The 27,028-nt window shown below is 43.0% G+C and overlaps 1 protein-coding gene across 1 annotated transcript in view; it reads right to left on the bottom strand.

Annotated features, from left to right (window-relative positions):
- The window catches only part of GUCY2C (guanylate cyclase 2C), a 1,918,134-nt gene that overhangs the window by 151,737 nt on the left and 1,739,369 nt on the right, over positions 1-27,028 (bottom strand). The window contains exon 26 of the mRNA XM_073591935.1: positions 25,002-25,078. Within this exon, the coding sequence (XP_073448036.1) occupies positions 25,002-25,078 (77 nt within the window). The remainder of the gene's footprint in view (positions 1-25,001; positions 25,079-27,028) is intronic.

Raw genomic sequence — 27,028 nt, 5'->3', positions numbered from 1 at the left:
ATACTGACGGAAGCACTCAATCGGAGTGTGGGACGTTCCTTGACAATTGGTGGCAAGCAGCGGGAAAGCTTCCTGCAGTCTGGGAAATTTAAACCTCCACCTGGATCCAAGATCAGGATAGCAGACTTCAGTCACCCCAGCAGAGATATGGACCTGGCATCAGAATTCTGGGGACTGCTGCGAATCATCCTTTCAACATACACCAGGACTGTGTCTGAGGATGAATACCTGGAGCTTAGGCAGCAAATTCGGGTGGAGCTCTGGATTGCAGCCCTCCGTCTCACTGGTATAAAACAGGGCAAGTGCTTTCCAACCCAAGAGCAACGGGCCAGTGACCAACGGGCATTGCGGATGGCATTCCTGGGAGAGCGGCCCCAGCAGCAATGGGTGACTGAGTTGGACAGGTTGGTCCAGCAGGAGATAGAGCTGGACAATCGTTATCGGGCTCTGCAATGGCACGCAGAGGAGGGATATTTAGGGGAGACAACAGAATGCTCTCCGGAGGGATATGACTTTGGCGGCCCTGGATTGCTGTGGGAGAGCCTTACAGATCTTTTTATGTTTGGCAATGAAGGGGAACCTGACCTTGAGGACCTGATAGAATATAGAGAGTCTATACTCGGTCTTGCAGGGGTCTCAGAGCTCAAACCTGATCTGGACCATTTGCTAAGGAAGGAACAGCATCTGGAAAGGGCATACAGGAAACTGCTAGAACAAGTTCAGCAGCATGCCAGAGAATCGGCAGTGGAAAATCCAGAGATTGCCGTCCCCAAACCTGAAGTGCTGACAACAGGGCAGAGCTCTGCTAACCTCTGCCCAGAAATGATAGCATCTTCTGGGTTCCATGGACAGGAGATGGTGAACCTCTATCCCCAGACATCAGTTGCAGAGACATGGGATTTGATAGACTTTTCTGCTGAGGAAGAACAACCTGATGAGCCTCCAGCAGAAGAGCTGCTATCAGGGCCAAAGTTCACTGTGTTCTGCCCAGCACCAACAGTGGCTTCGGCCTTCTTGAGAGAAGAGGTAGTCGGCCTTTCTCCCACAACACTGACAGGGACATGTGATTTTCTGCCAGCAGCATCTATGGAGTTAAAACAAACTTCTCCAGCTGAAGATCTGGTAACTGAACAGAGGGTCCAAGACCTCTGTCCCACACTTTTACCAATTCCAGAGACTGGGGATTTCATAGACGTTTCTGTAGAGGAGGAACCACCTGGCAAACCCCCAGCAGAAGTGCTGGCAACCGGACAGAGGGTCCAAGACCTCTGCCCCACACCTGCAGCAATTGTGGAGACTCAGGGTGAGAAGATGGCAATCACTTCCCAGCAGCAGATACAGGGGGAGAAGGGAGAGGAGGTGTGTGTTGTCCCTCCCCAACAGTTGGCCAGGGTGGAGGAAGCGGGCTTTCCTCCCCTGCAAAGATCCGTGTACCTGGGAGACAGTACCATCGACATGTCGTCCCAGCAGCCAGATGAGGGAATAGAAAAGGAAGCAGCCGGCTCACCTCCCCAATGGCAGCTACACAGTTTGGGAGTGGAGGAAGTCAGCCTCCTGCCCCAACGGTTAGCCGGAGCGGAGGATGCGGAGTCCCCAGCAGAAGTGCTGGCAACAGGGCAGAGTGCTACCAACCTCTGCCCAGCACCGGCAACAACTACAGAGTTCCAGGGAGGCGGGGCAGTTGGCCTCCCTCTCCAACAGTTAGCCGGAACAGATGGTGTGGGGTTTCCAGCAGAAGGGCTGGCAACAGGGTCGAGGACTGCTGGACTCTGCCCTTAACTAACAGAGGATGGATTTCCTGTGAAGGTGGATGGGACTTCAGTCTCCACCTGTATACCCCAGGGATGCTGGGCAGTGGGCCCAGATCCCCAACAGCATGACAGAGTGAGCCCAGGCACCCTGTCTTCTCTCCAGCGGCAGAAAGGATTCCAGGGAGAAGGGCCAGTCCAGGCCTCTCCCCAGTGGCAGATATGTTCTCTGAGAGAGGCAGAGGTTGGCTGGGTGAGTAATGCTTTGTTTGGAACAATTTATTTGGGGTACTGTGTGGGTACAGGCAGTAGAGGACTGGAACTACTTACTAACTTCGGAGTCAACCCGTCTGGGGTCTCCTCCTGTGTTAGTCTTCTGCCGAAAGGGGAGAGATGTGACGGGAGGGCCCATGGAACTCAGAATACATCTTATGTCTAAGTCACCCTGTGCCATCCTGGCACAGGGTGAGTGAGAAAATATATCTTGGACTACTTAAAATGGGACAGTAATATTTGTCCACAATATCTCCCAGGATGTATGTTAATTGAATGAGCTGATCACATTGTCCTCTATACAATGTAGGAGACGGGACGACTCCTATTGGAGCTCATGTTAATTAGGTTTTGTTTGTATTGTTAATTGTAATTAGCTCCAGCTATTGTGTTTATATTACTGTGTGAAGCTCGGTGCCCACAAGTCTGTCATCTAGTCTGGGTAAATTTTGTAGTAAATTAGCTCATGTTAATTAGGTTAGCTTTGAGTCATCCTGGTGTATAAATGAGGGTGAGATCTCAAATAAACAGTCCTGATGTACTCCAAGACTGGTGTTGTCTAGTTCTTGGGGGTTCCTATAGCCAGATCCATTGGACTCTTGTTCCAGAACTTAGGAAGCGGTATACTGACGGAAGCACTCAAGCGGAGTGTGGAATAGGATCCGTCACAGCATGTACTTGGCATAATCACACACATAGGTTGGACTTGATGGACTTGTGTCTTTTTTCAACCTCACCTACTATGTAACTATGTAACTATGTAAGATCATCTTTTTTATTTCATCAAACATTTGGGCAATATAGTGTGTTTTAGTACATTAAAATTAAAAAAAGTGTGTTTTTTCCAAAAAAAAAGTGTTTGAAAAATCGCTGCGCAAATACTGTGTAAAAAAAATAATAAAATGAAACACCCACCATTTTAATCTGTAGGGCCTTTGCTTTAAAAAAAAAATTATAATGTTTGGGGATTCAAAGTCATTTTCTTGCAAAAAAAAAATTATTTTTTCATGTAAACAAAAAGTGTCAGAAAGGGCTTTGTCTTCAAGTGGTTAGAAGAGTGGGCGATGTATGACATAAGCTTCTAAATGTTATGCATAAAATGCCAGGACAGTTCAAAACCCCTTCAAATGAACCCATTTTAGAAAGTAGACACCCCAAGCTATTTGCTGAGAGGAATGTCGAGTCCGTGGAATATTTTATATTTTGACACAAGTTGCGGGAAAATGACAATTTTTTTTTTTTTTTTTTTGCACAAAGTTGTCACTAAATGATATATTGCTCAAACATGCCATGTAAAATTACACCCCAAAATACATTCTGTTGCTTCTCCTGAGTATGGGGATACCACATGTGTGAGACTTTTTGGGAGCCTATATACACATCACTTTTGGTATTTGGGTAATATATAGGTGCAGCTCTTTGTTAATTCATTACACTTCAGCACAGAAACACACTTTTGTTTAAAAAATGCTTTCAATATCAGTAATGGACATTATGAATATTTGTTGATGCCCTTTGTAATGCTCCGGCAGTGTTTTAGCATTTTAACAGTATTTTTTTAATTTCCTCTGAAAGTCTATAGTGATACACTTACATATTTTGGTGGGGTTCTCTTTTAATCTCTTGTACCATCATTCTCATCTCTGTACTGTTTTCCAGTGACTGGGCCAATAACCTTTACACAAAGTTGGAGAAATGTGTCTTTCAAGTTCCTGGAGTGCCATGCTTATGTTACATCTTCTTGGATCATGGTTTACACATGGACCCCTCCAAAGAGTCTCTTGGTATTCTCCAAAAATGATCATCAATTTATTCACAACTATTCCACCTGGGTGCCCTCAGTACAACTCTTACTAGGAGGGAAATTAATGCCAAAGACTGGCCTAAAAAACACTATTAATTCCTTTCATGGGCTCAAAAAAGCTTTCCTGTCTGGCAGGCCTTATCCAGACCTGAATCCCCAAAACTATTATGGGGCGTACACACGGTCGGACTTTTCGGCTACAAAAGTACGACGGACGCCGACGGACCAAATCCGGCGGACAATCCGATCGTGTGTGGGCTTCCCCAGACTTTCAGCTGACTTTTCCAGTCGCAAATCTGACGGACTTCAGATTTGGAACTTGCTTCAAATCTTTATGTCGTAACTCCGCCGGACCCAGAAATCCGCTCGTCTGTATGCTAGTCCAACGGACAAAAACCGACGCTAGGGCAGCTATTGGCTACTGGCTATCAACTTCCTTATTTTAGTCCGGTGTACGTCATCATGTACGAATCCGTTGGACTTTGGTGTGATCGTGTGTAGGCAAGTCCGGTCGTTAGAAAATCCGCCAAAAGTCAGTCGAAAGTCTGTCGGACAGGCTGTCGGACTTTTGTAGCTGAAAAGTCCGACCATGTGTACGCCCCATTACTTCTTAAAGTGAATGCTTCTGCTTCTGCCTTCAGTGTCAGGGCAGTGCTCATGTGCTTAGTGATTATGTTCTTTTTTCAAAGAAATCCTAACCATCTGAAAGGAACTATTCTGTAGGTGATCATGAGATCCATGAGATTAAGCTTTGGAGGAGTGGAGGCTCTTATTTGAAGGGTCTTAACATCAAATAATTTTTACTAACCACAAAAATTTTCAATGCCTACAAACCACTGACCCAAGCAAGCCTGATGGGCCACATTCTTCTTGGGATTTATCTTTACCATCCCCTACAAACCAAACACAAACAACTCCCAGGCTGATGCCCTTTCTAGATCTTTTAACGTCTTCAACTCTGATTGTATGACCAAAATCTCTAAAATCCTTTCTGCATCCTAGCCATGTTTCACAATCCAAAGTTCCTCCTGGCCACTTCTTTGTACCTCCTAGTCTCTGGGGAAAGAGACTCTACTTGGCTGTAACTCAGAATCCCCTGTACTCATGGGCATCCACCACACCTATATGCTCCTTGAAAACTCCTATTGGTGAACTAGCATCTGATGTGACATCATGGATTTTATCTTAGCTTGCCTTGTGTGCTCTCAAACTAAAGTGTCCAAAATGGCTCCCACTGGTCACATACATGCCCTACCAATTCCAGTTGAACCCCCAACATAAATTTATATGGACTTCTTTCACAGACATCCAACTTTCTGTAGATTGCACCATCATCAGGGTGGCTGTAAACAGATTTTTAAAAATTTCACTCTTGTTCCTGTCTTTATCAAGCAAGATTTCTGCCTTTATGGTCTGCTCATGCACATTAAATCTGACAGGGGGTCCAATCCACCTTCGAATTTTGGAAAGCCTTGGGTAAAGCCTTTGCCATCACTTTGAATTTCTTGCCTTCGTATCATCCTCAGTTGAATGGCCAGACCGAGAGGATCAACTTGTCTCTAGAGCAATTCTGTCGTGTGTCTTTGCAGTTAAACAAATAGGCATGTTGTAGGCATTGGCCACAGTATGGGGGAACCATGCTATACATGCCACTACCACATTAAAACAGCAATGATGAGTGTGAGTTTACCATCCACAGGTAACCATATCTTGAATCATCCTGCCAGGCCCCACACTAGGATCCCTTCCCACTCCAGCCACTGACATGGGTCTACCCATCCTAGCACTAGACTATAAAGCATTTGAGGTTAACAGTGCAAAACATTAAATACCCCCCACAGTTCTTTAACACGGCACATTAGTCTTGCTCCAACCATGGGTTTGAAAAGGGATCACCATACACATGGAAGGCATTGCTTCATTCCTGGTCCAGGCCCTGTTCCTGAAAAAGTTCTGTAACACAGCGGCGAAGAGCCTCTGGTCCCAGCTGATGCCTATTATGGGGAAATGCGTCGGGTGGAGCAGCATTCCTTAGACGGCACTACGAGCAGTCTGTTGGCAAGTTTCACAGCTCTATTACTTTTGTGAAGTTTACCGCTTTCTTGAATGTAAATGCCACATTTTTAAATAAATTCTTATATGAAGTACTGCATCGTGAAGTCTTTTTCCTTCCATCGCTCCTTTCATCTGGGATGACCTGGAGACAAATTATCCATATCCAGGAGATTTCTCTTATTCCATAAGCCCAGTTCCATTGAGAAGATTTGATGATCCAGAGACAGATTATCCACACCCAAGACAGATCCTATACTCCCACAGTCCGGCTTTTACTGAGGAGGTGTGCAGAGGATTAACAGGAGATGATTTTCTTTGTTAGATTTCTGTGTTTCAACGCATTTGATCTCTATCATTTGAGATTCTGTGGGTTTGGTAAGCGGCTTTAAAAATTACTTAAAAAAATTACTACACTATGTGGCATCCCCTTCTTTTCATTTACGGCTACTGCACCCCTGGAGGGACTTAGAGGTTTGGAGAACAAGAGTCGGATCCAGGTTTATGAGAAGGAGCCAGTATCAGCTTTGCTGCTAACGCTGTTACCTCAGTAATATGAGGTAAGGGGCCACCACCTATTAGTGCAGGATCTCTGTCACGAAGATGAGTCACTGTGTTGTTTTCCTGGTTTACACACCTCACGGTGTCCATCTACCCTACTATATGCTCTGTGGAGAATTATCTTGCTTGGTGTGAAGTCACTGGATGTTTTATTAGCACAATATGGACTGAACCTCTGTCACCTGTTTTATTGCACTAGGCACCTTTATTTATTTATGTATATATGATTTATTTGGCGTTTTTTCATTGGAAGATTTGTCACTGCGTTTATTTTCACATTGGACATGCTGGTATTACAGTGTGCCCTTATGTGTGCATGACACACATTATTGCATTACTCTGCACTGTATTGCGCTGCACTTTTTTCACCGTTTGTATTTACTTTGCACCATTATTTATTCATTAATGTACTAATGTTTTAAATCTATTAGCATATAATTCTACCTTGTGCCCTTAGATGGGAATTACACTCCCAGTATTGCATTAGTTTGCACTTAATCGCTCTGCACTGTGTCACCTTTTGAATATAATATGCACTATTACCTGTTATGTATTAGTATGTTAATTTATTGGTATTTTAATTTTATTACTTATACACTGCTTTTGCAATTGGCACTTTATTTATGCCCACTAGTTTGATATTGTTTTGTTGTGAAACACAATCAGTTCACGCAGTCTCCTATTAGGGATCTCTATGCATACTGCTACCTTTAGCAGCAGTGTCAGTCTATTATTGGATTAGCACAGCACCATATCTTTCACTGAGTTTTCTGCTAGTACAGGGTCGATTGGGACCCTATTCAGTGCAAGCAGCTTTTCCATCCCTTCATATACCCACACATGATAGCGTGGGAATAACTATTTTTCATTCCTGATCTCTGTGATTGCCAACAAATTTTGCCACCAAGTACTAAGTCATATTTTGCGAAGGGGTCAAATACTTATTTCACTCATTAAAATGCAAATCAATTTATAACTTTTTTGAAATTCATTTTCTGTATTTTCTTGTTATTCTGTCTCTCACTGTTAAATTAAACCTACCATTAAAATTATAGATTGATTATTTCTTTTTCAGTGGGCAAACATACAAAATCAGCAGGGGATCAAATATGTTTTTCCCTCACTGTAGGTATTAACACGCATAACAAACTGCAGACAACAGTTGGCACCTGCCAACAGACAAATAAACTGACATCCATGCATACAGCTATTCATACACTCCCCCTCCTCATTTTATTATATTCTCCCTGAGACAACATGACAGAGCAATTTGAAACATCAGTATATCAGGTATCGTAAGAAAAATTAAATGCAGATATAGCAGCTGGTTGATGAAGCCATGAACCCCTGATTGACCACTTCAATACAGGGCACTTTCACCCCCTTCCTGCCCAGGCCAATTTTCAGCTTTCAGTCTCACTTTAAATGACACTTTAAATGACACTTTAAATGACAATTGCACAGTGCACACTGTACCCATATGAAATGTTTTATATATTTTTTGAGACCGATAGAGCTTTCTTTTGGTGGTATTTAATCACCACTGGGTTTTTTATTTTTTGCTAAACAAACGAAAAAAGGCTAAACATTTTGAAGAAAAAAAAAAACTCTCTTTGTTTCTATTATACAATTTTGCAAATAAGTAATTTTTCTTCTTTGCTGATGTGTGCTAATGGGGCTGCACTGATAGGCTGCACTGATGGGCATTAATAGGCTGCACTGATGGGCACTCATGAGGCTACATTGATGGGCACTGATGAGGCTGCACTGATGGGCACTGATGAGGCAGGAATGATAAAGCTGCACTGATAAGGTGGCAATGACAGGTGGCACTGATAATCAGGGCACTGATGTCCCCTGTAACTGGAAAGCCAGTTATCGGCTTTCCTTTCCTTGGACACTGACAGCGCTGAGGAAATGAATAAGCAGACAACCGGCATTTGTTTACATGTGATCAGCTGTCATTGCACGCAGCTGATTACATGGTAAAGAGCGTACCTCATTGGCTCTTTACCCTGATCGGTGATGTGTCGTGTCCAAGGGACGCAGCTCACCACTGATCGCCATGCTGCGTGCTCCCGAGTGAGGTGATGTGAAGGACCTCATATGACATCCACTTTGAATAAGAAAGCACTCACCCAGCTGTCAATCTGCTATAGGCCGAATGGGAAGGTGTTAAAATTTTGTGTGGAAGACATGACTGCTTACACCAGTGGCAAAGCCACATTGACTTAAATGACCTTATCCTAAGGTGGGTAATTTAAAAGAAGGATTTCTTCTCTTGTGTAGAAGCAGATTAGTGGAAACTTACTTTTGGAATATGAAGTGGGAAAGGAAAAAACAAACATGCATAGTAACATACAGTGGGTATAGAAAAAAATCACCCTCTTGCTGAAAGGGCCTTTTTCTTACATTTGTTGCCTACAAGTTAAAATCAGTATTTTTTGCTAGACAATTACTTAGAACCCCCAAAAATTATATATTTTTTTTAGCAGAGACCCCAGAGAATAAAATAGCGGTCGTTGAAATTTTTTGTCACACAGTTTGTGTGCAGCGGTTTTTTAAACACAATTTTTTTGTAAAAAATACACTTTAATGAATCATATAAAAGAAAACACTAAGGTTAGCCCATTTTTTTTCATATAATGATAAAGATGGTGTTACGCCGAGTAAATAGATACCTAACATGTCACGCTGTAAAATTGCATGCGCTCGTGGAATTGCGCCAAACTACGGTACTTTATAATCTCCATAGGTGACATTTTTAACATTTTTACAGGTTACCAGTTTAAAGTTAAAGTGGTGGTCTAGTGCTAAAATTATTGGTCTAGCTTGGACCTTCACAGAAATACCTCACATGTATGGTACAAACACTGTTTACATATGTGGGCGTGACCTATGTATGTGTTCACTACTGAACGCAAGCATGCGGTGATGGGGACACTTAAAAATTTTTTTTTTAATACATTTTATTATATTTTTTTCATTTTCACACTGTCCCTTTAAAAATAATTGATCCCTTTTAGTGCCATCGCAAGGAATGTAAATATTCCTTGCGATAACAATACAGCATGACAGGTCCTCTTTATGGAGAGATCTGGGGTCTAAAAGACCCCAAATCTCTCCTCTATCCTTAAAAGCAAAAGATCAAAAAAAAATAAACACAATTTTTATCTTTTGCTTTAAGGGAAAAAAAAACATGTTTACATAGCTAGAGAACAGGAAGTGACGTTGATTTGGCTCCAGTCCTTCAAGGACATAGAGATGAGCCGTGGCCATCTAGCCATCACTTGACTCTATGCTAAAACACAGCAGACGCTGGATGGTTCCCTGGCTCAGTGAAAGGTAACGTTAACCCGGGAACCACTGGGAAGCGGCAAGAGGGGGGGAGGTCACCTCTCCCGACACTTATAAAAGTGATCTTGCGACGAGCTGGGATCACTTTTATAAGAAAGCTGACCGCCTGAGGAAAAAAAAAGAAATGGGTTTATGGTATTAGCTTCAGCCATAATCCTTTGTATTTAACTGTAAAGTAATGACGTACATTTACAGTTAGGCGGTCAGCAAGTGGTAATCACATTTTGTTGCTTTGCAGTCTGACACAGTTTTTGTTTTATCCAGCTGTATTTACTCAGTGCAACTTAAAAAATCCAAGTGAAAGATATAACACCAACATGTCAGAAAAAATCAAGCGGAATAACTGAGTTGGAAAAAGGATCACCCCCTTGTTTCAGTATTTTATTGAATCAACTTTTGCTTTAATTACAGCCTTTAGTCTGCTGTAACTTTGCACATCTAGACTTTGCAAAATTTGCCCATTCTTCTTTGCAAAACTGCTCAAGTTCAGTTAAATTTGATAGTGACCTTTTGTGGACTACAGCCTTCAAGTCAGTCTACAGATTTTCAATGGAATTTAAGTCTGGGCTCTGACTAGGCCATGCAAGGACATTCACCTTTATCTCCTTCAACCACTGTGTGGTCATTTTTGCTGTGTGCTTTGGGTCATTGTCATGTTGGAAGGTAAACCTTCTTCCCATTGACAACTTTGTGGCAGAGGGCAGCAGATTTTTGTTGAGGCCAAATAATTCAATTTTAGTCTCATCTGACCATAACACCTTTTTCCGTGTAGCCTCAGAATCTTTAAGGTGCGTTTTGGCAAAGTTCAAGCCTGACTGCATGTGGCCTTTCTTGAGGAGTGGCTTTTTTCTTGCAACCCTCTCACACAAGCCACATTTGTGGAGAATTTATGTCACTTGCACACAATCACCACTCTTTCATAAATTCCTGAAACTGCTTCAGAGTTGCTGTAGGCCTCTTGGTAGCCTCTCTGACCAGTTTCCTTCTGGCTCCCTCACTCAGTTTGGAGTGACATCCTGATCCAGGGAGGGTCTGTGTTGTTTCAAATTCCTTCCACTTCTTAATAATAGACTTCACTGTGCTTCTAGGCATTGATAAAGCCTTTGAATTTTTTTTGTATCCATCTGCTGACTTGTGCCTGTCCACAACAATATATCGGAGATCCCGGTAACAGTGTCTTGCCACCCATATTCGATTGTTTGCATTAGTTTCACTACCAGGGACTGAAATGCTCCAGGAAAGCGCTTTTTATGCTGAGCTAATCAAAATGACCACAGCTAATCACAGCTGTGATTTCTGTTTTTGTATTTTTTTTCTGATATGTTGGTGTTATATCTTTCACTTGGATGTTAAAAGTTGCAATGAGTAAATAGAGCTGGATAAAACAAAATTTGTGTTTGTCTTCATTTCAGCAAAATGTGATTATTTTAACGGGGGTTTTTTTCTATGCCCACTGTAGATGGCTGCAGCATTGATCTGATGATGCAGCTGTCCCCCATCGGCTCTACACCAAGAATTGAACATTCAAGGACCACTGATCACTCAGTTCTCAGGTCCACTCTGAGCACAGAGCAGAGCAGAGCAGTGACTCTGTGGTCTGCAGTGCTCACTGGAGCGCCAGACTGTGGAGGGGATATGAGCAGCTGGCTCAGGCTCTCAGTGCACCGAGAGGCTGAGCTAACTGCCTGTTGGGTATCTGAGTGGATCCGAACATTATTATTGGGATCCCTGAAGAGCCTGGACAATATCTGTGACGTCAGCCAACATTTAATTTAGGCATGGTTGCCCAAAGATAATCCTAATACATAGAATCAAATATAAAACCATATTGAAGTGTGCTGTCCCTTTTAAATGAATAATATTAAACGCAATAAATAAATATAACTTTAATTCATCTAATTGTGTAAGATATAGTATGTAAATGCATATGTGAATAAACTTCATATATAATGCAAGTACAGTAAATTAAAAATAAAGAAAAAGTCGAAATAAAGTGCAAACATGCAATCCTCCACACTCTTCCACTTCTGTGTGAAATTCTTGAGCAGAAAATGCCACCAAAAGAAAGATTTTGCCACTGTAGCCACTCCACCACAAAGAGTTATTAAGTTCCTTACTAGACTGTAAGACCTCACACAGAGATCAAAGCACTCCTTTCTGCTCAGCAGCCACATAACCCCATCTAGGAGGTAACACTCTCTTTGTTCCTAAGTCGGTTCACTCAATAGGGGGGATTAAAATGCAAAGGTGGCCACAATAGTGTAGTATTTTAGGCAAACCGTTTAGTAAATTAATAATATTACACTTACAAGATACATGGATTCAAACAGCATGAAATTCCATACACAGGCACCTTCCGAGCTTCCACCTGGTGTGCGGAATGATGTCACATCTAAAGCCCCTCCCAATTTCTCTGTCAGGGGAATTGAGGCTCACGCGGAACGCCAAGACTCCATCTCAAGATCCCCTGACGACACTTGTTATGGAGAAACTCATTGAGTAATCTTATTATTTTAATAAACGGTTTGCCTAAAATACTACACTGTGTTAGCCTCCTTTGCATCCTAATCCCCTCTATTGAGTGAACCGACTTAGGACCGAAGAGTGTTATCGAGGAGAGTGTTATCCCCTGGATCTCGGTTTATGTAGCTGTTGAGTAGCAAGGTGTTCATTGATCTCTGTGTGAGATCTAACAATCTCCTAAAGAACTTATTAACTCTTTGTGGTGGAGTGGCTTTAGTGGCACACTCATTCCTTTGGTGGTGTTATCTGCTTAAGAATTTCACACAGAAGTGGAAGAGTGTGGTGGATTGTAGAGTATTGATTTAGTTACAGGAATTTAATTTATATTTATTTATTGCGTTTATAAGGGACAGTGCACTCCAATATGTTTTTATAGTTTCATCATATCCAGTACCAGAAAGGTGGTGGGTTGCAGCAGTCTACTAATTTTTTTATTTAATTAATTAAATACCAGGTACAAAGTTACATACATAGTTACATAGTTACATAGTAGGTGAGGTTGAAAAAAGACACAAGTCCATCAAGTCCAACCTATGTGTGATTATGTGTCAGTACTACATTGTATATCCCTGTATGTTGCGGTCATTCAGGTGCTTATCTAATAGTTTCTTGAAGCTATCGATGCTCCCCACTGAGACCACCGCCTGTGGAAGGGAATTCCACATCCTTGCTGCTCTTACAGTGAAGAACCCTCTACGTAAGTTAACGTTAAACCTCTTTTTCTTCTAATTTTAATGAGTGGCCACGAGTCTTGTTAAACTCTCTTCTGCAAAAAGTTTTATTTCTATTGTAGGGTCACTGGTACGGTATTTGTATATTGAAATCATATCCCCTCTCAAGCGTCTCTTCTCCAGAGAGAATAAGTTCAGTGCTCGCAACATTTCCTCATAACTAATATCCTCCAGACCCTTTATTAGCTTTGTTGCCCTTCTTTGTACTCGCTCCATTTCCAATACATCCTTCCTGAGGACTGGTGCCCAGAACTGGACAGCATACTCTAGGTGCGGCTGGACCAGTGTCTTGTAGAGTGGGAGAATTATCGTTTTATCTCTGGAGTTAATCCCCTTTTTAATGCATGCCAATATTATGTTTGCTTTGTTAGCAGCAGCTTGGCATTGCATGCCATTGCTGAGCCTATCATCTACTAGGACCCCCAGGTCCTTTTCCATCCTAGATTCCCCCAGAGGTTCTCCCCCCAGTGTATAGATTGCATTCATATTTTTGCCACCCAAATGCATTATTTTACATTTTTCTACATTGAACCTCATTTGCCATGTAGTCGCCCACCCCATTAATTTGTTCAGATCTTTTTGCAAGGTTTCCACATCCTGCGGAGAAGTTATTGCCCTGCTTAGCTTAGTATCGTCTGCAAATACAGAGATTGAACTGTTTATCCCATCCTCCAGGTTGTTTATGAACAAATTAAATAGGATTGGTCCCAGCACAGAACCCTGGGGAACCCCACTACCCACCCCTGACCATTCCGAGTACTCCCCATTTATCACCACCCTCTGAACTCGCCCTTGTAGCCAGTTTTCAATCCATGAACTCACCCTATGGTCCATGCCAACGGACCTTATTTTGTACAGTAAATGTTTATGGGGAACTGTGTCAAATGCTTTTGCAAAATCCAGATACACCACGTCTACGGGCCTTCCTTTATCTAGATGGCAACTCACCTCCTCATAGAAGGTTAGTAGATTGGTTTGGCAATAACGATTCTCATGAATCCATGCTAATTACTGCTAATGATACCGTTGTCATTACTAAAATCTTGTATATAGTCCCTTATTATCCCCTCCAAGAGTTTACATACTATTGATGTTAGGCTAACTGGTCTGTAATTCCCAGGGATGTATTTTGGGCCCTTTTTAAATATTGGTGCTACATTGGCTTTTTTCCAATCAGCTGGTACCATTCCAGTCAGTAGACTGTAAAATTAGGAACAACGGTCTGGCAATCACTTGACTGAGTTCCCTAAGTACCCTCAGATGCAAGCCATCTTGTCCCGGTGATTTATTAATGTTAAGTTTCTCAAGTCTAATTTTAATTCTGTCCTCTGTTAACCATGGAGGTGCTTCCTGTGATGTGTCCTGAGGATAAACACAGCAGTTTTGGTTACTGAAGCCCCCCGATTCACTCGTGAAGACTGAGGAGAAGAATAAATTCAATACCTTCGCCATTTTCCCAATCCTTTGTAACCAGATGTCCTTCCTCATTCTTTATGGGGCCAATATGGTCTGTCCTCCCTTTGTTACTGTTTACATACTTAAAGAATTTCTTGGGATTTTTTTTGCTCTCCTCCGCTATGTGTCTTTCATGTTCTATCTTAGCCGTCCTAATTGCACCCTTACATTTCTTGTTGCATTCTTTATAAAGTCTAAATGCTGAGGATGATCCCTCAACCTCGTATTTTTTGAAGGCCTTCTCCTTTGCTTTTATATGCATGTTTACATTGGAGTTAAGCCATCCAGGACTTTTGTTCGCTCTTTTAAATTTATTACCCAATGGGATACATTGGCTAATGCCTTTATTTAATATGCTCTTAAAGCAAACCCATCTCTCTTCTGTATTCTTTGTTCCTAATATTTTATCCCAATTTATGCCTTTTAGCAAGGTTTGTAATTTAGGGAAGTTGACTCTTTTGAAATTCAGTGTCTTTGTATTCCCTTCATGTTTCCTATTTGTGTGATTTATACTGAAACTAATTGACCTGTGATCGCTGTTACCTAAATTGCCCCGTATTTCCACATCCGTGATCAGGTCTGTATTGTTGGTAATCAGTAGATTCAGTAATGTTTTATTTCTAGTTGGTGCGTCTACCATCTGACCCATAAAATTGTCCTGCAAGACATTAAGGAACTGACGAGCCTTAAATGAATGCGCGGTTCCCTCCGCCCAGTCTGTCTGGATAATTAAAATCCCCCATTATGATAACACTTCCCATCCTTGCTGCTAATCCAAATTGTGATAGGAGATCTGTCTCCCCTTCCTCCCTCAGGTTAGGGGGCCTATAGCATACTCCCAGTATTATTTTCCCCTTAGCTTCATCCCTTTGGAGCTCTACCCATAAGGATTCCACCTCCTCCCTAGCACCCTCAGAGATGTCATCTCTCACATTCACTTGTACATTATTCTTGATATAAAGGCATACCCCTCCCCCTTTTTTACCCTCTCTATCCTTGCGGTAAAAGGTATACCCTTGAATGTTTGCCAGCCAATCATGAGAGCTGTTGAACCAGGTCTCTGAAATTCCCACAAAATCCAAATCCTCCTCGTACAACAGTATCTTTAGTTCACCCATCTTGTCCGCCATGCTCCTGGCATTGGTGAACATGCCACATAGTTTAGACCGGTCGCATATTGTCCTCGTATTGGGTGTTTCGAAATTGCAACTAGGACTTGCTACTATACTTACCTGTGCGTGTGCGTCATGCTCAGAATGCAGGGTTCAGGAGTGTGTTAAGCTCAGAATGCAGGGTTCAGGAGTGCGTTAAGCTCAGAATGCAGGGTTCAGGAGTGTAGTGTGCTCAGAATACAGGGATCAGGATTGTGTTACGCTCAGAATGCAGGGATCAAGAGTGCATTACGCTCAGAATGCAGGCTTCAGGAGTGCGTTACACTCAGAATGCAGGGTTCGGGATTGCATTACGCTCAGAATGCAGGTTTCAGGAGTGCGTTACGCTCAGAATGCAGTGTTCAGGTTTGCGTTATGCTCAGAATGCAGGGTTCAGGATTTCTTACGCTCAGAATGCAAGGTTTGGGAGTGCGTTACGCTCAGAATGCAGGGATCAGGAGTGCATTACGCTCAGAATGCAGGCATCAGGAGTGCGTTTTGCTCAGAATGCAGTGTTCAGACATGTATTGCTCTCAGAATACAGGGTTCAGGAGTGCGTTGAGCTCAGAATGCAGGGTTCAGGAGTGTATTGAGCTCAGAATGCAGGGATCAGGAGTGTTTTACGCTTAGAATGCAGGGTTTAGGAGTGCATTACGCTCAGAATGCAGGGTCCAGGAGTGCGTTAAGCTCAGACTGCAGGGTTCAGGAGTGCGTTACGCTCAGAATGCAGGGTTCAGGATTGTGTTACGCTCAGAATGCAGGGTTGAGGATTGCGTTACACTCAGAATACAGGGCTCAGGAGTGCGTTGAGCTCAGCGTTCAGGAGTGCATTATGCTCAGAATACAGGGCTCAGGAGTGCATTATGCTCAGAATACAGGGTTTAGAAGTGTGTGTTACACTCAGAATACAGGGTTTAGGTATGCGTTATGCTCAGAATGCAGGGTTCAGGAGTGTGTTATGCTCAGAATGCAGGGTTCAGGAATGCATTTTTCTCAGAATGCAGGGTTCAGGAGTGTGTTGCGCTCAGAATGCAGGGTTCAGAAGTGCATTGCGCTCAGAATGCAGGGTTGAGGATTGTGTTACACTCAGAATACAGGGCTCAGGAGTGCGTTGAGCTCAGAGTTCAGGAGTGCATTATGCTCAGAATACAGGGCTCAGGAGTGCATTGCGCTCAGAATACAGGGTTCAGGAGTGCGTCATGCTCAGAATGCAGGGTTCAGGAGTGTGTTATGCTCAGAATACAGGGTTCAGGAGTGCGTTACGCTCAGAATGCAAGGTTCAGGAGTGCGTTACGCTCAGAATGCAGGGTTCAGGAGTGTGCGTTATGCTCAGAATGCAGGGTTTGGGGAGAGGGTGGCGATGTGACCGGCAGTAGAGGACACTGCTATGGGGGTGACCCTACCCATAACAGTGTCCTCTGCCCCTTCACATCACCACCCCCCTCCCCCCGCCAACACACACACAGTAGTGTCTTCTGCCTTTCTTTTCCCCTATAGCAGTGACCTCTGGCCCCCCCTCCCATAGCAGCGTAGCCGAGAGCAGGAGGCAGCACAGTTCACAGTGACTTTACATATTACCAAGATGGTGATTGTTTGCTTAGGACTGCCTAGTGTCCTAGCAACCTGCAGGTTAACTTCAAAAAATAATTTGGCCAGCTCCCGCCCTCCATCCTGAGTTGTGCTGCCCCCTGTTTTCCTCTGTTCACTAATGACAGCGGCAGAGGAGATAGAAGGACCTATGTGAAAATGTCCTTCGCGCTACTCTGAGTAGATAGAAATTGTGTCTAATGACAAAGGAGCGTAATTATAATGTGCAAGACCAGCAGCAAAACCTAAAAGTGTTCACAATACACAAAGCTCAAGAAAAATAATAAAGTGATCTTGCGCGGTCATATACAATAACCCAAAACACTATATGCAACAGACAATAGCTCAATGTGTAAATAATAAAGTGCAAATAGGATCAAAAATGAATAAAGTGCACAATGTGGAGTGTACAATATAAGAGCACAAATATAACTATATCAAAATAAAGTGCAAAGTGAAATGTCTCCAAGAGGATGTGTACCCTTATAGGTCACTACAACCGTTAGGGTAAACTGCAAAGGAGAAAAATTCAAGAGCAAATGAATGGGGGCAATAAATAATAGTCCTTCCAGGAGAATAAAGTTCAAAAAGGTTGATGTATATAAGGTGGCTAAGTGCAGAAATGGTAAAAAAAAGAAAAGTTCATGAGCAACTCCACAGGTGGTCTCCTAATGGCAGTGGTCTCACAGAACTCTCACCTCAAATATATGAAGAAATCAGCATCAACAGATATCACCCGTTAAGTTGGTCTTTCTACAGCATCCAGATAGACCCCAATCAGATTCTCATAAATTAACCATGGCTCTAGCGGCTTCTCCTCAATCTCTATTTGTGTCCATGTTGCTGTCCATTCTGATGGCTAATTGACTGGTCTGCAACTCCAATCATCCAGCAGTACCCTGTATTACACACGTGCAATCCACTTCCGGAAAAAGCAAGGTGCGTTCTATAGTAATATATACAGTGGGGACGGATAGTATTCAGACCCCCTTAAATTTTTCACTCTTTGTTATATTGCAGCCATTTGCTAAAATCATTTAAGTTCATTTTTTTCCTCATTAATGTACACACAGCACCCCATATTGACAGAAAAACACAGAATTGTTGACATTTTTGCAGATTTATTAAAAAAGAAAAACTGAAATATCACATGGTCCTAAGTATTCAGACCCTTTGCTGTGACACTCATGTATTTAACTCAGGTGCTGTCCATTTCTTCTGATCATCCTTGAGATGGTTCTACACCTTCATTTGAGTCCAGCTGTGTTTGATTATACTGATTGGACTTGATTAGGAAAGCCACACACCTGTCTATATAAGACCTTACAGCTCACAGTGCATGTCAGAGCAAATGAGAATCATGAGATCAAAGAAACTGCCTGAAGAGCTCAGAGACAGAATTGTGGCAAGGCACAGATCTGGCCAAGGTTACAAAAAAATTTCTACTGCACTTAAGGTTCCTAAGAGCACAGTGGCCTCCATAATCCTTAAATGGAAGATGTTTGGGACGACCAGAACCCTTCCTAGAGCTGGCTGTCTGGCCAAACTGAGCTGAGCATTAATGAGGAAAAAAATTTAACTTAAATGATTTTAGCAAATGGCTGCAATATAACAAAGTGTGAAAAATTTAAGGAGGTCTGAATACTTTCCATCCCCACTGTATATCCTCTTATACATCCTCTTTTAGATAGAAGGACCTACTGCGGGTGATAATACACCTACTGCGGGTGATAATACATTGTTAACCCCAAATATAGATCGCAAATGTAGTGTGTTTGTGCACACAAGATCGCATGGTACTGCAGTATCATTCTACTTGGCACAGTTTGGCCAGCTCCCGCCCTCCGTCCTGAGCTGTGCTGCCCCCTGTTTTCCTCTGTTCACTAATGACATAGGTGTAGGAGATAGAAGGACCTACTGCGGGTGATAATACATTTTTAACCCCAAATGTAGATCGCAAACGCAGTGTGTTTATGCACAGTATCATGCTACTTGGCACAGTGCATCTGTGCGGTCTAATGCGATTTGCAGCCAGGGCCAGATTTACATGTCAGGAGCACATAGGCAGAGATTTCTGAAGCTCAGAATGTAGGGTGCGTTATGTTTAGAATGCAGGGTTTAGGAGTGCGTTATTCTCAAAATGCAGGGCTCAGGAGTATGTTATGCTGAGAATGCAGGGTTAAGGAGTGCGTTACACTCAGAATGCAGGCTTCAGGCGTGCGTTATGCTCAGATTGCAGGGCTCCGGAGTGCGTTACGCTCAGAATACAGGGCTCAGGAGTGCGTTACACTCAGAATGCAGGGTTCAGGTGTGCCTTATGCTCAGAATGCAGGGTTTAGGAGTGCGTTATGCTCAGATTACAGGGCTCAGGAGTGCGTTATGCTCAGAATGCAGGGCTCAGGAGTGCATTGCTCTCAGAATGCAGGGCGCAGGAGTGCGTTGCGCTCAGAATGTAGGGCGCAGGAGTGCGTTGCACTCAGAATGCAGGGTTCAGGAGTGCGTTGAGCTCAGAATGGAGGGTTCAGGAGTGCGTTGAGCTCAGAATGGAGGGCTCAGGAGTGCGTTGAGCTCAGAATGGAGGGCTCAGGAGTGCGTTACACTCAGAATACAGGGCTCAGGAGTGCGTTACACTCAGAATACAGGGTTCAGGAGTGCATTATGCTCAGAATACAGGGTTTAGGAGTGCATTGCACTCAGAATACAGGGTTCAGGTGTGCGTTACACTCAGAATGCAGGGTTCAGGAGTGCGTTACACTCATAATGCAGGGTTCAGGAGTGCATTAAGCTCAGAATACAGGGTTCAGGAGTGCATTAAGCTCAGGATGCAGGGTTGAGGACTACTGTGCGCTCAGAATGCAGGGATCAGGATTGCATTACGCTCAGAATGCAGGGTTCAGGAGTGCGTTATGCTCAGAATGCAAGATTCAGGAGTGTGTTGAGCTCAGAATACAGGGATCAGTAGTGCGTTACGCTCAGACTGCGGGGATCAGGAGTAGGTAACACTCAGAATGCAGGTTTCCGTAGTGCGTTACGTTAAGAATGCAGGGTTTGGGGGGGGGGGTGATGTGAAGGGCAGTAGAGGACACTGCTATGGGGGTGGCCCTACCCATAACAGTGTCCTCTGCCCCGTTCACATAACCACCCCCCCCACACACACACACACACACACACAGTAGTGTCTTCTGCCTCCCTTTTTCCCTAGCAGTGTTCCATAGCAGTGTCCTACCTGTGTAGCCGAGAGCAGGAGGCAGCACAGTTCACAGTGACTTTACATATTAACAAGCTGGTGATTGGTTGCTTAGGACCACCTAGTGTCCGAGCAACCTGCAGGTTAACTTGAAAAGAGAATTTAGCCAGCTCCTGCTTTCCATCCTGAGCTGTGTTGCCCCCTGTTTTCCGCTGTATACTAATGAAAGCGGCGGAGGAGATCGAAGGACCGGTACCTAGAAGGCGGGGGTCTGCGGCGCAGGGACCTGTTTTCTACTTGTCACTTGCCCGTGGTCGACAGGTGGACCGCGAGTGACAGGTTGCGGACCCCCACATGGTGAGCTGTAAAGATAAGTGCTTACTAGATCTTTTAATATTAAAAAGATATTAAAGTCTTGTTTTTTTTCTTTTGAAATAACAAACATGTTATACTTACCTGCTCTGGGTAATGGTTTTGCACAAAGCAGCCCGGATCCTCCTCTTCTCGCTCCTGGCTCCTACCTCCTGCCAGGTGCCCACACAGCAAGCAGCTTGCTGTGGGGGTACCCAAGCAGGTGCACTCCTAAACCCCGGCTGTGTGTGTTTATTCCCACACAGAACCGTGGCTAGGCCCCATCCCCTCTATCTCCTGATTGGCTCACTGGCTGTGATTGACAGCAGGGGTGCCAAAAGCCAATCAGGAGTGCGAGTCCCCGGAGAGGCAAGGCTCTCGTGGACATCTCTGGATCGAGAGGGAGCTCAGGTAAGTATTGAGGGTGGGGAGGCTGGGGGGGCTGGGGGGGCTTCTGCACACAGAAGGGTTTTTTTAATTCATGCGTAGAATGCATGAAGGTAAAAAACCTTGTGCCTTTACAACCACTTTAAATCATAGTTTATTTAGACAAAAGTTAATTTAGACAAAAGGCTTATTTTACTATTTTTTTTTAGAATGACTGAATAATATTATTATGATATTCTGTAAACTTTAAACATTCAAAATAGAAAGTCCTTTAGTTCTTGTGCAAAAACTCAAAATGGATTTAATAATAAAATAGCATAAGATTACAAGAAAACTAAAATACAGAATGTCAAATAATGGCAAAAGTGTAGTTGTGTTCTTGAGATAAAAATTGTGTGTATAATAATATAATAACATGTAAGTGTGTGTAGCTGTGGCAAGATGTCTGCCCAGCTCATCATCTCACGTAAGTGTGTGCCCCTCAAATGACGGCGGGGCGGTGCGGCTCTCATTCTGGGACGACGTCATATGTTGCTAGGACACGGCGCGACCCCGATCTCTGGATAGCATCCGCGGCTCTTTAACCATGTGATCAGCTGTGTCCAATCACAGCCAGTCACATGTAAACAAGGAAGTGATGGTAATCGGCGCTCCTCGCCACACACTGACAGAATATGTGGCGAGGAGAGCCGATCAGCGGCATCTCCTCACAGAGAGACATGTAGGAATATATTCAGGGCACTGATTATCAGTGCTTTGATTACAATATTGCAAAATAGTGTTACAAATCAGTGCCCACCAATGCCAGCTATCAGTGCCCACCAGTGGCAGCAATCAGTGCCCACCACTGCCCACGAGTGCCACCAATCATTGCCCATTAGCAATGCCTGTCAGTGCTGGCAATCAGTGCCGCCTATCAGTGCTGCCCATCACTGCTGTCAATCAATGCCCATAAGTAATGCCCATCAGTGTCGCCCATCAGTGCCACCCATCAATGCCCATCAGTGCCCATCAGTACCGCCTATCTGTGCCACCTATCAGTGCCGCCTATTAGTGCCCACTAGTGCCACCTATCAGTGCCACCTAATCAGTGCCCATAAGTGCCGCCTCATCAGTACCCATAAGTGCCACCTCATCAATGCCCACCAGTTCAGCCTATCAGTGTGCCTCATCAGTGCACATCAGTGAAGGCGAAAAATTACAAAATCTACTGACAGAAAAAAAGTAAAAAACATTTTTTTCAAAATTTTTGGTCTTTTTTTTGTAAAAAATTAAAAACCCAGCAGTGATTAAATACCACCAAAAGAAAGCTATATTCGTGTGAAGAAAATGATAAAAAATTTGTTTGGGTACTGTGTAGCACGACCACACAATTGTCATTCTAAGTGCGACATCGCTGAAAGCTGAAAAATGGCCTGGGCAGGAAGGGGGTGTAAGTGCCCAGTAGGCAAGTGGTTAAAGAGCACTGTAGAAACTTTTCTTCTCCCAAATGAGCAGCTTTAGGCCCCCACCCTCTTGCCCCGCCTAACTTGTGTTTCATGTGTTCCTTTTAAGCCTACACCTCCTCCTTCCCTTCTAAGGGTTTTTTCAGTCTAGCAAAACTGATCCATTCCTGTATTATAATTACTATGGACTGTTCAGGATCAGTATTCTGAGGAAGAAGGGAATTCTTGCTTAACCACTTCAGCCCAGGAAGGATTTGCCCCTTTCCTGACCAGACCATTTTTTGAGATACGGCACTGCGTCGCTTTAACTGACAATTGCAGGGTTGTGCGAAGTTGTACCCAAACAAAATTGATGTCCTTTTTTCCTACAAATAGAGCTTTCTTTTGGTGGTATTTGATCACCTCTGCGATTTTTATTTTTTGCGCTATAAACAAAAAAGAGCGACAATTTTGAAAAAAAAAGCAATATTTTTTACTTTTTGCTATAATAAATATCCCCCCAAAAAATATAAAAAACTAATTTCTTCCTCAGTTTAGGCCGATATGTATTCTTTTACATATTTTTGGTAAAAAAATAAATCAGCGTATATTGATTGGTTTGCGCAAAATTTATAGCGTCTACAAAATAGGGGATAGATTTATGGCATTTTTATTTATTTATTTTTTTTACTAAAAATGGCGGTGATCTGCGATTTTTATTGGGACTGTGACATTGCGGCGGACAGATCGGACACTTTTGACACTTTTTTGAGACCATTGACATTTATACAATGATCAGAGCTAAAAATAACCACTGATTACTGGATAAATGTCACTGGCAGGGAAGGGGTTAACACTAGGGGGCGATCAAGGGGTTAAATGTGTGTCCTAGGCAGTGATTCTAACTGTGGGTAGATGGGACTGCCTGAAGGAGGAGACCGATCGCTGTTTATACTTAGTATGAACAACAGATGTGTCGCCTCACCCCTGACAGAACGGAGATCTGTCTGTTTACATTGACAGACCTCCGTTCTATGTCTCTCAGGAGCGATTGCGGGTGCCCGGCGAACATTGCGGCCACCGAGCACGTGCACCGGTTCCATCATCGCGCCATGGGCACGCTCCCTAGTGGTCTTAAAGCGATCGACGTATAGCTATGGCGATTTTCCCAGGTGAGCCAACCAGCCGCAGTATAACTCCTTTTCCATATTAATATCTTAATCAAGAAATATTATAGTATAAAGAACTTATATACTTCATGAATTCTTAAAGGGTTTGTTAACCCACATGTCTTACTATATATAATCTGCTTGGTCTCCTAAGGATATGTCCCCCTGTGTGTGTGTTGTATAAAAAAAAAAGCCATATATACCTCATCTGTGAGCGCTGATCAGCGGTCACGTGATGTGCCGCACCTCTCCTCTCCCAGTCTGACAGATGCAGTGGGAGGGGCTGAGATTCCCCCACTAACGTCAGTCTGGAGGGGAGAAGGGGAGCCGGAGAGAGCCGACACGTCACATGACCGCTGATCAGCGCTCACAGATAAAGTATATACGACTTTTTTTTATACAACACACACACACAGTGGGACATATCCTTAGAAGACAGAGCAGATTATATAAAGTAAGACATGTTATTAAAGCAGCAGCAGGGGGGACGGGCCCTGACACAGGAGCCGACAGGAAGGGAGGGGAGGAGGGAGGAGGACACAAGAGCGCAGAGGAGAGACAGCAGGGCTGTGGATGATGGAGGCACGGAAACTGACCATGGTATCAGGGCTCAGCAACCAGGATTACCCTGGTCAGTTTACATAGGGGAGTGGAAAAACTGGCAGGATCAGCCAGGTTTTTTAGGTGTTAGAGGGGTCCAAATGACACAGCACAAGCACTGTGTCATAGAACATGCTTTAAAGGAGCAGGATCCATTTTTTCCGGTTAACATACGCTTTAAATTCTCAGTGAGAAAAGCCTACTCTTCAAAGTCTGAGACAGGAGCGGATTGAGTGGAACGTAGTGGCGGCCACTCTATGCAGGGCACAGGGGCACCGCCCCCTAATCCATGTGTTCGGCCCCTAATCTACATGCAGGGCGCTGGACACACCACTGGTGGAACGGTTAATGAATTTCATATGTCAGCTCGCTCAACACTTGTAACTAGACAATAACATGTACTTCACATAGACTGTAAAAGTCTATTTATTTTACTTTTCCCAATCTAGCATTTTTCATGCCTGTCGTGTAATCTGGTTAGGTGCAATCTTTTTGTGATTGTAGGCAGATAAGAGTAAAAATGAAAATATAACAACTCAATTATTGTAATAAGATCAACACATTCATACATACTGTATGTTAATAAGCAGATATTACTATATTAGATTAAGGAAGACTTCTAACAACGACTGATTACTTACACAGTTGGAGGTACAGGGAGGTTGTATTTGTGGTCTTTCTCTCCTGTTAGCCAGTAGGTGGTTTCTGTTCCCTTACCCTGAAAGTTTACATGAAAACAAAATATAAATAGAGAGCCAGGGAATTGGCATAATGCTTGAGGAAAAAAGGACCATATTATACGTGTGATTTATAATATAAAAAATCAGTTGTGCTCATAAGTTTACATACCCTGGAAGCATTTATTATTTCTTGGCCATTTTTCAGAGAATATGAATGATAACCCAAAAAAACTTTTCTTTCACTCATTGTTGATGTTTGGCTGAAGCCATTTATTATCAATTAACTGTGTTTACTCTTTAAATCATAATGGCAAAAGAAACTACCCAAATGACCCTGATCAAAAGTTTACATACCCCAGTTCTTAATACCGTGTATTGCCCCCTTTAACATCAATGACAGCTTGAAGTCTGTGGTATTTGTGGATGAGGCTCTTTATCTTCTCAGATGGTAAAGCTGCCCATTCCTCTTGGCAAAAAGGAGAAGTTTTTGTGTTTGAAGCTAGTGAACTTTAATGGTACCATAACAATTAGATTACACAAAAGTATAAAATAAGTTTTTATTGAATTAACATCAACATATTAAAACATACATATTTAAAATATATATCTCTGTCTATTCATTCAGGGGAGGTACAACTAACAAAAATGGCAGTACTAGTTCACCCTGTGTCAGTTAAATTGTACATATATAGCATTTTTTTTTCGTTGTAGTATTATGTACTGTCTCTGTTCTTAAAACATCTTAATATGCAAACAAAAGCTTCGGAGGAAGCGGCGAACACCTGTGAAACAGGATGAGCATGCCAATTTAACTTGATTAACAATTAAACCTCTTGGCAAAAAGTCTCCAGTTCCTGTAAATTCTTGGGCTGTCTTGCATGAACTGCACGTTTGAGATCTCCCCAGAGTGGCTCAATGATATTGAGGTCAGGAGACTGAGATGGTCACTACAGAACCTTCACTTTATTCTGCTGTAGCCAATGACAGGTTGACTTGGCCTTGTGTTTTGGATCATTGTCATGTTAGAATGCCCAAGTATGTCTCATGCACGGCTTCCTGGCTGATGAACACAAAGGTTCCTCCAGTATTTTTTGATAACATACTGCATTCATCTTACCAACAATTTTGATCAAATTTACTGTGCCTTTGTAGCTCACACATCACCAAAACATCAGCGATCCACCTCCATACCTTTCATCATAGGCTTTGTTGACTCCTCTCCAAATGTAGCGTTTATGGTTGTAGCCAAAAAGCTAAATTTTGGTCTCATCACTCCAAATGACTTTGTGCCAGAAGGTTTGAAGCTGGTCTCTGGGCTGTTTGGTGTATTGTAAGCGGGATACTTTGTGGCATTTGCGTAGTAATGGCTTTCTTCTGGTGACTCGACCAGGCAGCCCATCTTTCTTCAAGTGCCTCCTTATTGTGCATCTTGAAACAGCCACACCTCAAATTTTCAGAGAGTCCTGTATTTCACCTGAAGTTATTTATGGGTTTTTCTTTGTATCCCGAACAATTTTTCTGGCAGTTGTGGCTGAAATTTTAGTTGGTCTACCTGACCGTGGTTTGGTTTCAACAAAACCCCTAATTTTCCACTTCTTGATTGAAGTTTGAACACTGCTGATTGGCATTCTCAATTCCTTGGATATCTTTTTATATCCCTCTCCTGTTTTATACAGTACAACTACCATTTCCCACAGATCCTTTGACAACTCTTTTGCTTTCCCATGACTCAGAATCCAGAAGCGTCAGTGCAGCACTGGATGAAAAAAGCAAGGGCCTGTTAGGGGTGCAGAAATGCATTGGCCTTTCATACACACACACACTAATTACAAGCAAACAGATCACAGGAGGATGGTTACCTTTAATATCCATTTAAACCCCCTTTGTGTCAACTTGCGTGCATGTTATCAGGCCAAAGTCACCAGGGTATGAACATTTTTGATCGGGGTCATTTGGGTAGTTTTTGTTGTCATTATGATTTTAAAAGA

This window comes from Aquarana catesbeiana, linkage group LG07 (assembly GCF_042186555.1).
Source record: "Aquarana catesbeiana isolate 2022-GZ linkage group LG07, ASM4218655v1, whole genome shotgun sequence".
Lineage (NCBI taxonomy): Eukaryota > Metazoa > Chordata > Amphibia > Anura > Ranidae > Aquarana > Aquarana catesbeiana.
The sequence above is the reverse complement of the archived record's forward strand: the minus strand, read 5'-3'. Positions and strand labels throughout refer to the sequence as shown.